The sequence below is a fragment of the Ruditapes philippinarum genome, unplaced genomic scaffold, assembly GCF_026571515.1.
Source record: "Ruditapes philippinarum isolate M1 unplaced genomic scaffold, ASM2657151v2 ctg1021_1_1_1_1, whole genome shotgun sequence".
NCBI classification, from domain to species: domain Eukaryota; kingdom Metazoa; phylum Mollusca; class Bivalvia; order Venerida; family Veneridae; genus Ruditapes; species Ruditapes philippinarum.
Window position 1 is genome coordinate 197,616 of NW_026864430.1, and position 19,032 is coordinate 216,647.

The 19,032-nt window shown below is 31.7% G+C and overlaps 1 protein-coding gene and 2 long non-coding RNA genes across 5 annotated transcripts in view; 2 read left to right on the forward strand and 1 right to left on the reverse strand.

Moving 5' to 3' along the window:
* Positions 1-4,221: 4,221 nt before the first annotated feature.
* On the forward strand, positions 4,222-5,541 carry LOC132725536 (uncharacterized). Its single transcript, XR_009625071.1, has 2 exons — positions 4,222-4,333; positions 5,122-5,541. It is a non-coding gene; the product is annotated as an uncharacterized LOC132725536 (long non-coding RNA).
* Positions 5,542-8,032: 2,491 nt separating this feature from the next.
* LOC132725537 (uncharacterized) lies at positions 8,033-9,130 on the forward strand. Of its 3 annotated transcripts, none has more exons than XR_009625072.1 (3): positions 8,033-8,144; positions 8,605-8,749; positions 9,053-9,130. It is a non-coding gene; the product is annotated as an uncharacterized LOC132725537 (long non-coding RNA). The 3 variants fall into 3 exon arrangements; XR_009625073.1 differs by lacking the exon at positions 8,033-8,144 and adding an exon at positions 8,173-8,224; XR_009625074.1 differs by lacking the exon at positions 8,033-8,144 and adding an exon at positions 8,193-8,215.
* An 8,334-nt stretch (positions 9,131-17,464) lies between these two features.
* Positions 17,465-19,032, reverse strand: part of LOC132725538 (DNA topoisomerase 2-binding protein 1-A-like) — a 35,234-nt gene continuing 33,666 nt past the window's right edge. The window contains exons 35-36 of the mRNA XM_060710670.1: positions 18,075-18,397; positions 17,465-17,711 (exon numbers count right to left, since the gene is read on the reverse strand). Of these exons, the coding sequence (XP_060566653.1) occupies positions 17,627-17,711; positions 18,075-18,397 (408 nt within the window). The 3' untranslated portion in view covers positions 17,465-17,626. The remainder of the gene's footprint in view (positions 17,712-18,074; positions 18,398-19,032) is intronic.

Consider the following 19,032-nt stretch of genomic DNA (forward strand, 5'->3'; position numbering starts at 1 on the left):
ATGAAAGTCCACCGAGGTAACCAATAACCTTAATTAAAAGGGACATAAACATAATTCATAATTTATTAATAATTTCATTTCTTTATTAATTATGAATAAAGCTTTAATGAACAAATCAATTTTTCAAATAATAGATGTGTAAATGTAGTCCATTTAATTGAATTCATAACTAAGTTACTCCATGAAGACTTGTAAATCAAATAATCTCATCAATAATCAATTCAACCCTTGGGCCAGTTACAAAATCGGTCGGTCCCCAATCGGTCATTTAATTTTAAATTTACTCGCTGTTATGATCGGTTGTCATGCGTGATTTTATTTCTGGTTTTCTGTGTAAACGGCCATCGGTGACAGAAAGCAAATTCAAACGGGGTTGGGTCGGTGATAAAAATGCTGAAATACTATCGGTTTTTATCGTTTGTAAATCGGATCTGAATCGGGCGTAACGCTGATTAATCGGTGTTTGATAGCTAGTCATCAGTGGTCAGATATGGCCGGTGATAATAGAATTTTGAATTTTATTTATTTCATTTCCAATAGGCTAATAAGCCCATGAGGACAACATATTACAAACATACTATATATGACATGACAGAGTAATGCATGATAATGATAATAATACATCTCTTTTCAAATATTTGAAATATAGGAGAAGGTTGAAACTCAACCTTAAAAACCTTCTCCAATAGAGGAGAAACATTTATTCAATACAATACATTATAACATATATGCAATCATGGGAATAGTACTCAAATTTTTAGTCAACCTTTATCGAAATCGAAAACAAAAGAGAAAAAGGTCAACTCATTGGCTATTCGTGAAACATCATCATCAAAGTAACTGTAGATTGATTCAAATATCATTAATTTTATTCTTTTCTCTTTGAAACTTTTAGTATTGAATTTTATATCTTGAAAGGAGTAATATTTCCACTGTGCTGTGGCAACCAAAAGAAGAGAAGAAGAAAAATACTGAGATATATACATTATTTTACATGTATCATTGCCCGTACATAGAGGATATTCAAGTTTTTCTATAAATACATGATTTATTTTCATCAAGTGGTATGAAAATAAATATTTCATGAGTGGCGGTAGCCACGAGTGAAATATGGTAATTTTCATGCCACAAGATGAAAATAAATCATGTAATTATAGAAAAAACTTGAATTTTCTGTTTATTATATACATTTTTCACTTTTTTGCGATAAAATTTGAAAGACTTTCCCTTAAATTTTGTGTACTGGCAGAATTTAAAAGAAAGTAGTCCGGCAAGACACCAGTGAAAATACGGAAAATATGTTTCACTGCAGTGAAAAAAATTTTTACAGTGAAAATACGGAAAATGAAAATACGCATTTTATTTCATCAATATTTCATTTATAAGTATATAATAAATAACGTTATTTCTAATAGCAAAAGCGTTGTATACATATATTCCTAAATTTCTAATTACAGTTGTTGTCAGATTTAATCAATTCTAAAAACTTAAACATATTCGGTCTATTCCAATAGTAACTTGGTATATACTTTTTCCTTAAATCATTGTAAAGATAGCATTCAATTACAAAATGAAATTCATCCTCCAATAAACCACATATATATACGCTAATTTAAATTTGCCGTAGCTTTCGGCCTTGCGGCCTTCTTCAGCAGCATTTATTCTACATACAAATATATCAAACAAAACAATGGAAGTGACGTAACGTCAATGAACGACGCCCGCCGTGGCGTTGTTTGCCGTCTGCCGCGTTATTCTTTGGTATTAACTCCATACGGTCTATAGGTTCTTAATTTATTTTTCCACAAATTTTCTATTGTTTTTCTGTATTGGTCATTCCCGTATAGCTTTTCCAGCCCCATTATTGAAAAATCATTAACTGTGTACGTGGTCGTTCGTGTAAAAATGCACCGCTAACGGATCGTTGTATTTGGTTCGTATTCTGGATAAATTTAGAAGGTGTCTTTGGTACAACGTATCCCCTGTTTCTCCAACATTAGCGTTTTTGCTTATATACGGCAAGTTAGAGATTTTACTTTTTTACTATATATATATTTGGTTATCTTTGTCCGATCGGCGATATCGGTGATTAAGAGCTTGCATATTTCTCTTGCTGTCGGTTATTTGTAAAATATTTCAACCGATCGTGAATTTTAAACATGTTTAAAAATGCCAATCGGTAATTTTTCACCGATGAAACTTATGTTTCCCCAATAGCAGTTGGTAGGTGCAAAACAGGTGACCAATAGGTGATATCGGTGTTAAATACGTTGTCATCGGTTCACTCCATAATTTGGCTACAAAAACTACCGATCAATCACGATGGCTCTGTGTAACTGGGGTGTTACCTCATATGTACGTGTTTTGACGGCGTTTCGACCCCCCTTTTTGAGGCCTCAAACAGTGAAAACCCCCTCTATTTAGACCCCAAACACTGTTTTTTAGTTTTAGAAATGTTGTTAAACAAGTGTTAAACAAGTGATTAGATCTACTTTATCGGCGCCATCCCCCATCAAAAAATACATCAAGGGGTTGCCAGAAGGGGGATGTGCCCTCTTCTGTTTGGGGGTTTGAAGGGGGCGGCAGTCCCCCTTATCGACAAGAAATTTTTGAACATGTGACAGGCTAAAACTGACCTCAGGTCGATCGTAAGGTAACGTGTAACCAACGCTGAAAAGCCTTTTTACTCTATCTCAATCCATTGAGAAGTTGCAGCACTTTGAAATAAAAAACAATGCAAAATAGTGATTCTTTTGCATTTTTGAGACTCCCCCCCCCCCCTTTGCCATGGTAACAGGAAATTTACGATTACAGAGGCTATGGTCCAGTCAACATTACTGCCAAGTTTCATCAGTATTGAAGTATTAGCAGTTTGAACTTGTAACAGGAGGCGGCCATTTTTCACAATATGCTCATGAGGTAAAGGGTTAAGGTCATTCAACAAATAATTTATTAGTTACATTAGTTCAAACCCTTATAAAATTATAAAATGCTCAAACTAAAATAGAACATATGATTCGAGTATAAAGTAGGAATTGTATGGACGTTTTATAAATATTGTTATCTATACGTTTATCTGTTCAATATTGTTGTTTGTACTTCCATTTGTACTTCTATCTGTACATTTATCTGTTCTTTTACCAATGTTGTTATCTGTACTTTTATTTGTATCTTTATCAATATTGTTATCTGTACTTCTATCTGTACTTTTATCAATATTGTTACCTGTTGTCCAAATTCCAACTGCATCTGTCTGTTTATCCTTACTCGAGATATTCGTGAAAATAGTTACTGATGTTGCAAATATTTATTCAACTATGAATGTAACAATGTAACGCAAACTATTTGAATCGAATTCAAAATCGACAAACGCTTTCATGTCTTATTTACATGCCTGATTTAGATAGATGACTTTTACATCGGCAAAAATGAATTATAAAAAAAAATTTATAGCACTTACAAACTTGCTTGCATGATTTCAGTCGTCCATATTCCCTAGCCATGTAAGATAACTCCCTGTTTCCCTGTCTAAAATTCCACCAAATTATTCCCCTTTCAAATGAACTCAAAGAAGGGACATGTTAAAAAGACTTTGTATTTATTTATTCGATTTTTTGTTAAGAAACGGACAATTTTTTCTTTACCTTTGTTTAATTTGCTTTCTATTTATATATGGTTCCTATGGTAAACATATCAGTTTTGATAGTAAACAAATGGATTTTCTGAACCGAAAGTAATCTAACACACAGCGATGCTGTCATCACATGTAAACAATACATTAAATCGGTAAGAATATTGAGATATTTGTTTGACTATCAATTTCAAATGCAAAATATTAATATAGAAAACAGCTATGTGTAGTTTATGTGTATTGTTTTAATGTGTTTGTCTGATATTTTAGTTGAAAAAGCCATGTACACTTAGTGTCGCTTCATAGCAACCGAGTTTAAAACGCGAGCGGTAACTGAACGAGATATGGCAAAGCGCATGCTCGCGCACTGACTGCCGCTCTATCGAAATACTGCATATACGTATAGCGAAAGGACTAGTAATGAATGCATTATGATGTCCCAGTTCACGTTAAAAGAGACATATTGATCTATAATTATGTTCATAAGAATATATTTCATAAAATGGCCAGTTATGTGCTGAGCTTAATAAAATGCTACTTTTTTCTGTTTAGATCTGACGGAAAGTCCATTACCTCTGGAACATACGATACGCCGCCATTTTACAATTTTAGTTCAAAGCGGAGGAAATGTTCGGTCAGAAAATCGATCGGTATGTTTACGTAATGGGGTTGAAGTCCCCAGAAAGTAAATGAAATAATTCTGTAAGTATCATGACATTGATCCGATGTATTTTTAACATGGTGTATAAAGTATCTAATGTGAAAAACTGTGTCTGTTGAAAGAATAAAAATTTCAATCGAACTGATGTTTTGTGTTGATCGCCGTGAAAGGGTAATTTTTGTCTGCAAAACTTCGTTTAAATAAGTAAATTACAAGAAAACTGACAGAATATTTTGATAGATCCTTTAAATATCTTTGGTTTAACGTTAAGATTATGGAATTTTAGTGAGATAAAATGAAATTTTACGGGTTCCAATTTTATGAACTGTGACAAAAATCCGAAAAATAAAATGGCGGAATGCAAACGTGATGTACATTTTTTGTCCCGTAAATGAACGTTATATGTTAATTAAATTTGTCCCATGTTAGTATTTTTTAGTAAAACATAAACATATCTATAGCAAGAAAATAAAATTGGATCAATTATCTTGTAGGATTTTTCATTACGCTGTGTCAAATTTCAACAATTTTTTGGTGAAATCTGAGACCAAACCATAAATTGACGAATTTGCAGTTAAGTCGTTTGATATTTAAAAAGTACAAAAAATAATGTTTTAGAAATAGGTAGGGTTTCTTTTAATTTTTGAAAACCATAATTTGTTATCTGAATGAAAAAAAACACAACATCTTTATTAAAAATTATAGATTCCTTAGCTGTGTCATTGGATATCATGAATGATATCCTGTCATGGTGTCAATTGTTATTTGCACTTTTAAAGTCTTTTATTTCCTTATTTTTTGTATAATATTATTTCAATCTCAATTGCAGGTTTATCGAAGATTGAAAACTGATGATGAACAAGATACTGAGTGTAAGGTCACAAAAGATACCATGAATTTGTCGATTCAGATTGAAGGATTAAAATATGTATTCGTGTCACAGAGAAAATGAATTGGACCTACTTGTGCATTCATATATCTGATGAAACATTTTTTCAAAGCCGCATGCCTCCAGATTACCCAAAATATTTCAAAGAAATTACACTTGGAAAAAAACATACTAAAACTTTAAGAAAAAGTAAACAGATCAAAGATTCAAGTGATAATTTATATCTTATGTGCAATTAATGACTGTATATTGCAGTATTTATCACCATATTTATACTGCGTTACTAACGCAGTAGGGGCCATTCATGCACATTTTGACTTCTTTTTGGTAATTTATGTAGATTATAAGTGCCGATTTCAATGTGTCAAGTATTTCTTTGTTCATTTCACAATATTTTTTGTATTTGTATTCCAATTATGTTTACATTTGTACAGCTAATATTCATAAGATGAAATAAATATTTAAAAAAAATTGTAATGTGTAATATATTGATAAAGTGTTTTTTTTATCAACTAGGTAGTCCTTCATGCTGCCTAGCCTTTAAATAAACGAGTAAAAGAATTTTACTAAGTCAGTGGTTCAGTATAAAAAATCACAGATATATTGTCCACTGGTCTGATGCATATATATATACATACAAAAATGTCACATGACAAATGGGTCGAAGCTGGAACTCTAACAATGGTTATGCAGGTTGGTGACCAGTATGACGTGGCCATTGCAAATATGAATCTTAGTTGTTATACTATTTACAATTAAAAAAGCCCACAGTAAGAAACATTGCATAAAAAAGTTTTTTCTAACCTTTAACATTCTTAACTCAATGTTTATTCCTTAAATGTCCTCTTATACCCGATACAGAATTGTATGACTTATCACACTGATCACATACATAAGTTTTTCTTTTATCCTCTTTAGATTTTACACTTATCTTATCCTCATCCTCAGAATTTTCATATTCACTAGCTGTAAATTCACCAAGAAAAAAATCTAAATCAATATCCTCAAAGAGAACAAAATCCGATTTTCCATATGCCATATTGCAGTGTATCAGTATGTATAAATTTCATATATGAACATTGCATCTTAACTGTTATCTTTTTATGAAAAATTTGAGTTATAATTTATAATTAAAACTGTCATTCAATAGCATATTTTAAAAGGGCATTATTGTGTGAAGTAAGAAAACAATCTATTCAAAAATGAAGATTAAAGCTAAATAAGAACATAATTACAAATATATGTGAAAAATATGTTTAAACATCAAAGATTATCAAAGGCCATGTTGAAAACAAACATGAATAAAACAAAGGTCAGACATTTTATTAAACCAAAAATTATTACATGTTATAAACATTTTTATAGCAGCTGTACACTTTAATTACATAAATAATGAGTCCCAATACAAAATAATTTCTATGTTTATTGACACATTTGACATAATTATATTCTATAATTAATATAAACCATGTAATTAAAGCTATAATTGAAATTTAATGATTAAGTTATTTCTGAACGTATTTTAATTACAAAACGTAAATTTTCTATCATAATTAACTATGGTAAATTACTTTTCTGTATCTGTTTCATATTTATTAATATTAATATTTTTAAAATTGATCCAATGAAAAAAGTATTTAAGAAACCAACAACCTTTTTTTCCTACTATTTTGATTGCCCACCTCCCAAAATCACCGGAAAATTTATGCACGGAATATATCCGATCAACCCGGCATGTACCGTGATTACGGCGTTTATACACGGCGCTTATCGATCGATCGATTCCAATTGGACACCAACATTGGCACTGATAAGAAAGCGCGAGTGACATATCCCGTTATAGTACATCCCAGATTACCTTCATATATACTGTGACATAACGGGTATGCTAAATATCCTATGCCGTAAGGAAAGCTAAGAAATCATAAGTCTTATTTTAAAGCGTAATGCCTTGATCATTAATTAATAATCCCGAGTAAACCGTATAATAAAATAGTATATACATTAAATACGCAAAGGACAACCAAAAAGCCAAGTAGACTTAAGCAAAAACATAGTTGATAAGACATTTTAAAAGGATAAGACACGTTAGCAAAATCTGACCAAATCTGACCAAAATTAAAAAAAGCACACGTGTCTCCTCACTTTACTATACAAGTACAAAGGCGGCTATTTCTTCAAAACGATCTTCTAGTTTCTATGGGTAAACAAATGGATAGATTGAAGAAAATGTAAATAAAAAAAATGTTCTACAAATAGCCTTGAAATAGGTCCCGAACTGTAAAGTTGATGTATGTGCTTGTATTTTTATTGACAAATCGTAAAATATATCGTGTCATTCCGCAGTAAATCATGAGTCTTATTCAAAATCGTACAAGACTCGGCTAAGGCAATTCAAAGAATTTGTCACACGCTAAATTGGTAAGTTTTTTCTTCAAGATCAAAATTTTACACAATTCTTATACATGTATTTAGAATATATACTCAGGGGTCACGAAAATGGTTTCAATACATTACTTTTGGTTAGTGCAGACTTAGGGCAATAAGCCCCTCTGTGTGTTTACTAGCCCCTTGAATGTCAGAGGGGCAATCAGTTTAAATCGCAATATTGGCAAATTCTACAAGGTAACTATTTATTTTTCTTTCGAAAATTTGAAAAGATTGGGTCACAGTTCCAACTTCAATAAATTTATATATACATGTAGTACAAAACATATCTTTCTCACTATGTGCGAAATCAAATTCTTAATGAACATCTATTTTAAATTAAAATGAATTTATGTCAAATGATATTAGAATTTAAACACGGATGTCAGTTACCGGATATACAAACCTACCTCATATTACACTAAGTGTCGCCCCTAGCACTCACTGTCTGGTCGGTAATTGATTTCCGGGTAGTCTTAGGTTATAAACCGCACATGTCGGGTACATCGTTAAGTTAAAGAAAAAACTTCAAAAAGGTAGGTGTCTTTCATAGGTACATCATAGTTGTATATCTATTGCGGCTTATTTGATTTGCTGAATAATTGCAGTAGCATTGGTTTTAACTTAATTGATATTAATTTTATTTAAAAAATAGTTTCATTCACTGAAAAATATAATTTACATATTTAAGTTGGCAATTACAGATTTTTGCATACAAAAACTTGCCATATTCTTTCTTTTCATTATTATTGTTATTATTGTACATTTACTAAAAGAGAAAGATATTGTCACTTTAGTGCAATAACAGGTTAACTCCTTATATAATTCAATAAGAGTTAATCCGTTACAACACTAAGGTGACGAAATATACGGTCAAAATAGAAAATAGAATTGGGAAACAAAATAATTATGCTTAATAGAAAGATGCAATGTACTTCTAGAATTTCCATTTCGTTATCCACAGGAAGAAAGTAAATGTGTTATTTCTATTTATAGGTAAAAATGAAAACATCAGTAGCTGCGATAATTGCCCTTATGTGCGTTGTTGGGCTCGCACTCGCCGACTACGGTTCCGCAGGCTATGGTTACATGCCATACTACGGATCGACTCAAGGAGCTGGTGGAATCGGAAATGGCGGATGTAAGTAACGCGTTAACTTATTGATTTATTTACCTTTCTTATTTTAATATCACTTCAGATTAATTTCTTAAACTTTCATTTGTTATCAATTAGAGTCTAATTTCATGCACATGAAAAATGCGCATACCGGAAGTAAAAAATTGTGGGAGTTGGTCTCTCAAATAAGAATACCAATAAGCTCATCGTGAAATTGATTCATTTAACGGGATACTTACTTAAAGTGTCTACATTGTCATTTTTTCACGTGCACCAAATAACCGTCTTGATATGAAAATTTAATTATGATTTATTGATTTTTTCCAGTTTTTATGCTGATCGGGTTCTTGTTCATCATCTTGCTTTTGTTCGGAAATAACAAGCCAGGACACCATCAACCCTTTGTCCAACGTGTCAAACCGAATAATGGGCTCGGTACATTCTGCAGCAAGTTACGTATGTGAGAACTTCAAATAATTGGCTACATTACTGTCATTGTTCTCTTTGTTGTCTCAAAGTGATGGTTCTTGTATTAGAGATTATTTGTCTGATTCCTTCTACTCGGTCTCGAATAAATCCTAAACTCTTAAACTCGAATTGAGTACTTCCGAATGTACTTTGAATTAATCAATGTTGAAAGAAAATTGTGCTATAAACAGTTATGTGTAAGCGCCATTTCAGTCAATAAGAATAACGAGCGAGGTATTTCGAATGAGTATTTAAGTACTGACATTAGGTTTCATAAAATGATAATTCTAAAAGAGCTCTTGAAGTTAAAATATTTTTCGCGAATAAAAAGTATCTTAACAAAATAGGTGGTGTAATGTGTCTAAAAGACGTAATGATCATTGAAAGAATGGACAATAGCGCTTTGTTAGCTTCATGGTCATTGATTGCCGGAACCTCGAAATATCTGTTTCTTCAGTTTCTTAGATATTGAATTTGAGTTTCTCAAACATAGAATTTGTTTCCCAAATTCAGGTAAGAAGTGAAGCATCTGCGAGAGGAAACACATTTGGAATCATTGTAATAAAACTCATCAAAAATCTACATGACTACCAAATTCTCCATGACTACTTGCATATCCATGTCTACATTTGAGTAATTGCTGTACGGCTGCTCGTCGAATACAAGTGTGCTTTGAAAACGTGCTCGAGAAATTGAATGTTGAGTGACTGTGAAAATCAGAGTTGTATTATATTAATGTATTCTTTAATTGTTCGGATTTGGAAATATATAGAACACGGGTGAAAAAGTGAACAAGGAGAAAAATTGAATGCTACATTTTAAGTTACTACATTATGGTAGTGTCGCCTCATTACACTTGATTTTGAACTTATAACTTGACAACAACGTTTAAGCTATGGATATCGATTGTTTTTATGACTTAAAATATATTACCGAAATTATTATTATGATTTAAACTTATATTAACTGAAAAAGAATAATATAATATTAATCACATTTGTTTATAGACATCGATCTTTTCTAAATACAATGGACATAAGAAAAAGTTTAATTTGAACTTAATAAGAACGCAAATTATTATACTAGTTGTTTTGACATGAATTATGGACATTGGCTCTTTTCTTATTTAATCCTATATTTAAAGTAATATTACCATTATGTATTTGGACATCAGATCACTTTTAAAATGAACAATGGTAATTATTATATTAATAATTTGACTTGAACTTATTTTATATATTTATAGACATTGATGACGAGTGAATAACCTTAAACTAATTTGAACTATTTATATATCATTTTCTAATAACGAACAACGGAAATTATTACATCAGTGGTTTCACTGGAATGACTTCATTTAATATTTATTTATTTATGGACATCGGTTCTTTGTTACAATAAACAACTGTATTTATTGCACCAATGATTTTGACTTGAACTTATATTATCAATTTATGAACATGGACTCTTTCTTATAATGAACAACGAAAATTAGTACACTATTGGTTTTACTTTAATTAATAATATATAATTATGGACATCGATTATTTCTAATTATGAAGAACTGGAAGTATTACGCTAGCGGTTTGACTTGAACCAGTACGTATTTCTGTACATCGACTCTTTCTAATAATGAACAACGGACATTATTTCGCGAGCGTTTTGACTTGAACCAGTACATAACTCTATCTAATAATGAACACAGGAAATTATTTCGCTAGCCAGTATTTCTCTTTATAAACATAAACTCTTTCTAATAATGAACAACATAAATTATTTCGCTAGCCAGTATTTCTCTTTATGGACATAAACTCTATCTAATAATGAGCAAAGGAAATTATTTCGCTAGCCAGTATTTCTCTCTATGGATATAAACTCTTCAATATGAACAACGGAAATTATTTTGCTAGCGGTTTGACTTGAACTAGTATTTCTCTTTATGGACATCAACTCTTTCTAATATTGAACAGCGGAAATGATTTCTCTAGCGGTTTGACTAGAACTAGTACGTATTAACTATTTCTTTTTCATAATGAACAACGGAAATTATCTTTAACAGTTTGACTTAAAATACGATTTTTTACATGTATACTTTACCCGTTTATATGCTGAACACTTAAAATACATAAAAGGTTTTTTTTAACATGACCTAATATGCTTTATCCATAAACTATAAAAGATAAGGCAGTTTTAAAGGAATGAAAATTTACTATACCTTTTAAAGAAATCTTTTTTTTTTTAATTTCAGACTCGGATATTATGAAATTTCAAAATTTTAGAAAAACCTTTTGGTTGTAGAAAATTAGTCAGTCGTTTTGCACCTTTACCCGTCTAATGATGTATTTGTCGGAATAAGTCTATTCTTCTTGCAAGTATTTGTCTCTTTTATTTCTATCTTTAAAACGATTTTATTTTTCAACAGAAAACAAAACTATTACGGACCAATGTAAAAAACAACTCAATTTTGGAATACGATATAAAACCAGTATATTAACTTTATCTATCAAAATTTTGGTTAAATAAACATTCTTTAAAGAATTCTATATAGTAAAGCATTCATTTTGTGAATGATAGAATTATATCTACAAACATGTATGTCTATTGTTTGCATATGTTACGAATATGATCGGCTGCTGTATAAATCTGAAATGCATGTTGCGACAAAGAGTTTGTATTGTATGTATTATGAAAGATGCACGCCTGTCTGTTGTTATTGTTTGCTCGATGTAAGATTCTGTTAAGTTTATATGTTGTTAAATATTTGTTATGTTTGATGAGTGTAATAAATATTGTAATCATAACAGTTTATGTTAGTTATTATTGTAATAGAATATTACTGTTGAGTACATATAAACAAAACAACGAGTTCGTTGTAAGTTAAACAAGACCAACAATCTACTGAAAAGTCCGCAGCCCTACAGTAAAGAGCCGACAGATTTTTTTAGTTTCAAAAAGGACACCCTTAAGTTACAGGTATATGTCAGTGACATAAATGTATGACAATTGTAAATTTAAGTGAATACATTCATAAAGAACGTTCACATCATAAAAAGGTTATATACATAAATACCCATGCTCAAGTTAAGGGTCCTGCATAGTGACTAACAAATACTTTCCCTCAGATATGGTGAAGTTTTAAGTGGGATCATCACTGTTTTATATGATAATAATAATAATAATATTATCTTTATTTCCTCCAAAAGAAGAGCTTTTTAAAAAGCAACAACACAAATAGCACTTAATTATAAGTTTTATTTCATAAGAAAATACGTAATTTTTACAATTAACAAAGCAATAAAAACGAATATCAGCAGTTTTTGTAAATGAATTCAACAACATGTAAATGCAAAATTCAATTAAGATTAACAAGATTCAATAAATGTTAACCACAGAAAAGACAACTTTGTGTGATTCATGTGTTCACAGGAAGCACCAAGTTATTAATAATTTTATTTAATAGTTTAACAAGAGCTGTCGGTAGGACAGCACGCTCGACTATTCTAAGTGCTTGATAGTAAAAGTGCCTTGATAATGTTTAATTTTTTAAGTTCACAAAAGGGCTAATTTTTTTTTTTATAAATTCATGTAATAGGCCTTAGAGAGAGTCTAATTATACAGTATTTGCTTGACTATTCGGAAGGTAATGTCACAAGGGTGTTTTATTGAGTATAATAATACTAATTACCTATGAATACATAAATTTGACAGAAAAGGTACTAAGGCTTGTTATTAAGATGTTTTATCAAGTAAATCACTGCTTTATTATTATGAATGCATAAAATTGTCCCAAAAAAGGCACAAACCCTTCAGAAGTTATTGAGATAACAGCTTACAAGCAAAACTTTACCATGAATTTCTAAGTTGAAAAAGGAGCAAAAAATCAGCCTAAATGCAAGATAGAACTAGAGGATGCTTTTGTAAAAAAGCGCATGTCTCCCCCACTGCTGAGAATAACTGTGAATGGAAACAGGAATGGAAATGGAGATAAGATAATGTAAATACCCGGTAGTCACTTCAATGAAGGCTGTCTATGGATGGTTTCTATTGTTAAGGTTATATGAGAAGATGCTTCCTAAACTGTTTGTTTTTAACCAGGTATTCAATTTTGAAAATCCTGGTTATTCAATCAGCGTATGGCAGGCGGGCGTCAAACGAAATTGCACTTGATGGTCATATCATATATAGTTTCACAAATGAAATTAAATGAAATTGTGTCTGCTCCATAATTCTTCAAACCTTTAAAGGATTTTGATGATACTTGAAACAAACGTTCATATTGTCAGATTTTTTTTACACTATTGAAAGACAACTCAAATTACAATGTATGTAAAATCATGATAACTGTAGTGTGTTGGGATGACTCCACTCGTTTTCACAATGAAGCCTCTCTGGTAGATACTTGAAACAAAAATTCACCACATCCAGAGAACGTGTAGAGTACATGTTTCGTATGGCTGGTTCCAAGGTCAAGGTCTACTTGACACTTGAATGTCATATCATATATAGTTTCACAAACGAAATTAAAGGAAATTGTGTCTGCTCCATAACTCTTCAACCCTTTGAAGGATTTTGATGATACTTGAAAGTTGTAACGCAATACCAATAAATATGTACATAGTCTGAATGGTGCCATGCATGTATGTATACTATTAGTAATAGTTAACAAGAATAGAAAGTGATATACTATATACTTACATATTGCATGAAAACTCACTCGCTAGTAGGAATTTGTAGTTATCATCAGCAAACAAAACAATGCGTGTAATACACCTTGCTGTGACCATGTAGCATTGAACGCGCAGCGGGGAAGAAATGACCGCATAAGGGTGGAAAGATCAAAAAAGAACAGAGTATATAAAACCAGACAACTGATATATCACTGATATATCAATAATAGTTAAATGTCCTCACTGATAAGAACTCTAGTTATCATCCGGAAATGAGAAAATGACCAATGGTCACTGTGACCTTAACCTTTGACCTACTGACCCCATAAACAAGAGGGATCATCTGCTCAATAAGACCTATCATCCTATGAAGTTTGAGGGTTGTAGGTCTAAAGGAACTCTAGTTATCATCCGGAAAGGAGAAATTAACCAACGGTCGCTGTGACCTTGACCTTTGACCTACTGACCATTAAAACAATAGGGATCATTTGATTAATAAGACCAATCATCCTATGAAGTTTGAGGGTTGTAGGTCAAAAGGAACTCTAGTTATCATCCGGAAATGAGAAATTGACCAACGGTCACTGTGACCTTAACCTTTGACCTACTGACCCCAAAAACAATAGGGATCATCTGCTCTATAAGACCAATCATCCTATGAAGTTTGAGGGCTGTAGGTCAAAAGGAACTCTAGTTATCATCCGGAAACGAGAAATTGACCAACGGTCACTGTGACCTTGACCTTTGAACTACTGACCCCAAAAACAATAGGGATCATCTGCTCAATAAGACCAATCATCCTATGAAGTTTGAGGTCTGTAGGTCTAAAGGAACTCTAGTTATCACCCGGAAACGAGAAATTGACCAACGGTCAGTGTGACCTTGACCTTTGACCTACTGACCCCAAAAACAATAGGGATCATCAGCTCTATAAGACCAATCATCCTATGAAGTTTGAGGGCTGTAGGTCAAAAGGAACTCTAGTTATCATCCGGAAACGAGAAATTGACCAACGGTCACTGTGACCTTGACCTTTGAACTACTGACCCCAAAAACAATAGGGATCATCTGCTCAATAAGACCATTCATCCTATGAAGTTTGAGAGCTGTAGGTCAAAAGGAACTCTAGTTATCGTCCGGTAACGAAGAATGGACGGACGGACTGACGGACGGACAGGGCAAAAACAATATGTCTCCCCCCGAGGTGGGGGAGACACCCGAGGTGGGGGAGACATAATTATGGATCTTTATCAGTGACCTACAATTATGACCCTAAATGCATATGTGAAGTTTTAAATAAATATCTTTAACAGTTATTGAGACATGTAAAACTTGCATGTAAACATTAACCAAGAGACTAAGTAGAAAAGGGGATATGAATCAGCCTTAATGCAAGATAGAGTTATGGAACTTGGTCAGTGACATACAATTATGACCCTCCAATTATGACCCTAAGTGCATGTGTAAAGTTTCAAGTAAATATCTTTGAAGACCTTTAACCAAAATTTCTAAGTTTCAAAGGGGCAAATAATTCTGCAAATATTGCAGGCAGTTATGCAATTTTGCAAACTGATGAACATTGTTGCTATAAAAAAGTATTTTAAATATCAATTGAACATCTCAAGCAATAATTGAGATATTTGACTTGACAAAAAAACTTTAACCAAAATTTCTAAGTTAAAAAGGGGCATAATTCTGTCAATATTGTAGGCAGAGTTATCCAACTTGTCAATCTGATGTACATTGTTACTATAAATAAGTATTGTAAGTTTCAATTGAATATCTCAAGCAATAATTGAGATATTTGACTTTACAAAAAACTTTAACCAAAATTTCTAAGTTAAAAAGGGGCATAATTCTGTCAATATTGTAGGCAGAGTTATCCAACTTGTCAATCTGATGTACCTTGTTACTATAAATAAGTATTGTAAGTTTCAATTGAATATCTCAAGTAATAATTGAGATATTTGACTTTACAAAAAACTTTAACCAACGCAGACGCCGACGCGGACGCCGGGGCGACTACAATAGCTCTCATATTCTTCGAATAGTCGAGCTAAAAAATGATAAGTTAGCCTATTTAAAGCATAAATCGATGGACAACTTTAGAAGACTTTCCTTAGGATGTGTTCAATCCATCAAGAACTAATCACTGTTCTTGTAAGAGAACAAGTTCAAATCTAACAATGAAATCAGAGTTAAAGACATCACCATTTTGATGGCATTTCTTACCAGGCTTTGGAATTGCTGCTATATTTCAAAGTTTAATTTGAACGTTGCCACTAGCACCTGTCGCTTCACACAATTCTATTTTTAAAAGATATACTCATAAGAAAGAAGTGTAATAGACACTGTAATCCATTTTTTTGAAATTTTGATTTAACTTAGTCAATATTCATCTTTGCTGTTTTTCTCCAACATTTTTTCATTATTTTATCTTTTTTTTTAAAATATTTCCTATTTCATCTGTCTTACAATTTTGTTTATTATTCAACAGTCATATAAAATGTTTTAACCTTTTACCTGAATTTGTGAAATGGATTTGCCCATCTTCGAAATTGGAACACTCCACTTGAAAATTAAGTGATTTTTACACATTTTATTATCAAAACACATAAAAGATTGAGCTGCCTAGTAACCCACTGTAAAGAGCCTGGTCAGACTTGTGCAGGCTGGCCTGGCTGTAATATACTAGTGGCAAACCCTGATCTTTTTCTGTTCCACCAGGTTGATAGTTCAAGATTTTGAAATTGTACACCAAAAATAAACTAACCCCTAGCCACATTGGAGTGCCTAGAATTTACTGAAAAGTCAATAATGGCCTAAATTACCTTCTTCATTTAAGCTTGCATGTAGCTTTATGTCCTCAAAATTGCATATCAATATAAAGTTAATTGATATTTTATGGTGTCTGGTGGCAATGACCTTTCCAAGAAGAAAAATACATTTAAAATTTCAAATGCTTTAGGCTAAAAAAAATGTCAAATATATTAAAATATCATTTCCCTGTGTCAATTTTCTCTCTAACTTAAGTAAGCTATGAACATTAATTATTCTAAAGAAAAATATACATCAGTCGCATTTTATTTTGTTTTAAATCACAAAAATGTCTTATTATCATATAAAGATGCCTTATATTATCTAAATTCTACAATGTCTAACAATTTAGCATTGACACTGTAAATGTTTTGGCAACATAAATGCTAAAAGAAGAATAAATAATCACAATAAAAGATCAAAAAAAGTTTTTAAGGAAATGATAGTAAAACTTTGATTTACTGTATCCTGCACATTCTTTTACTTGCTTCCATCATTCATAATTTACAATAATAACTTAGCTATTGATTTCATGCTTAAAATAAAGAGTGCTTTATCTAACAGGCAAGCACTTGTAATTATTAGTACTGGTATCTTATTTAAAATCATGCATACCACAAGGTATTAGTACTGACTTTTATTTAAATTTAGTGCTTTGCATAGCAACATAGTACTAGCACTAAATAATGTACACATTTTATTATATTATTTATTTAAACACAAATATCAATCCCACATTCAAAAACCTGTAAAATATTGTGTTTTTTTCCATTTCATACAAAAGTCTATCTTTTTCAAAACTTGTTAATTCTGGCGTTGTTTTTTTTCGACACAGTCATAACAAATTTTCTTACAAATAAGGTCACTTTTAGAATAGCTGCATATAAAATTATTGTTCAATTTGGCTACTATTTCACTGACATTAAACAACTTAATTCACGAGATGGTGTTATTTCCTTTTACTTCTTTTCACTGGGTTACCACTACTTGAAGCCTTTCTTTTCTTGCCGGTACTTTCGCTAACATCTGACATTCTAAAAATGAAATTTTAATTAGTCATCATTCCATGCAGAAACTTGAATAACTCTTAATTTAATTTAAAGACAATAAAATGTATATAGAACACAGACAAATAACTAAATTTCAAAATCATAATAAACATATATAAATAATAATTTCACTGTTGATTTCGAGCAAGAAACTGGTTTTGCTATGAACTCAGAACTGCTTACCGTATGCTTTGTTTAAAGAGGATGGGTGGGGATAAGTGGTGGTTGTCAACCTGGTCGAATCTTGCAAACTGAATGGCCTGGCTAGATAGCTGTGGCAAAACTCTATGGTATATACAAAACCAGCACTATAAAAATCATAATATTGAAACGTGTCAGTATACTTACGCTGTTTGTAACGCTGCAATTTCAACTGGTATATAATCAGTGATGTCTACGTTCGGGTTACACAAAAATCCACTAATATAGTCCACTTTTAAACACAGACAGTCACTAGCGATCAACTTTTCCATGTCTTCTTGCTGTAACTGAGCTTTATTAAAGTCAAGTAGTGCATGAGTAGCATCTATTCTACCAGTATACGGAGGTTTTGTATTTAACACAGTGGCGCCCCCTGCCACTAGAAGTCGTTTATAGTTACTCTCCTTTGTTCTATCACAGTTCAACAGAACACGCCATGAGCAAAATGCACCGTAATGAGATGGTGATTTCTGTAAAAGATAAAAAATAGTGAAAATTATATACTCAATGTAAGTTTCTCAACTAAGATTTTTTATTAAGCTTTACATCTTTTTTTAAAATTAATATCTGTTATTTTTCACTTTGTTTTTGTTTGTTTGTTTGTTTGTTTTATTTTACACCTTTTTCGAACAGTATTTCAGTCATATAGGCGGGTAGTTTCCTAACCATCGTTCCTGGAGAGTTACACCAGTACAAGACTACCTTCCTCCGCGCTAAAGTACCAAAGCATCTCCCGGTGATCGAACCCACGCCAGAGAGGTACCTAAATTAATGGGCATCGACTCTAACACCTCAACCATGGAGGCGGTATATTTTTCACTTTAATATGTGACCAAGCATTGGTTCAATAACAAATAAGTATCAATTTAAAATCAAATTACCTTTATTGGTCAAAAAACTTGTTTATGTCCATACAAAATGAATTTAAATCTAGAGAAAAAGCTTGAAAGCCATCTCAAATTTGAAACATTTATTCTAGTAGTCTAATCAAATTGTTAGGAAGAAAATCTTTAGAACTGTCACTAATAATCTGATTTTTTTTCTAATTTTTTGTTTGTTTGTTAAAAAAAAAAAAAAAAACAACCAACAACAACAAAACTTCCAA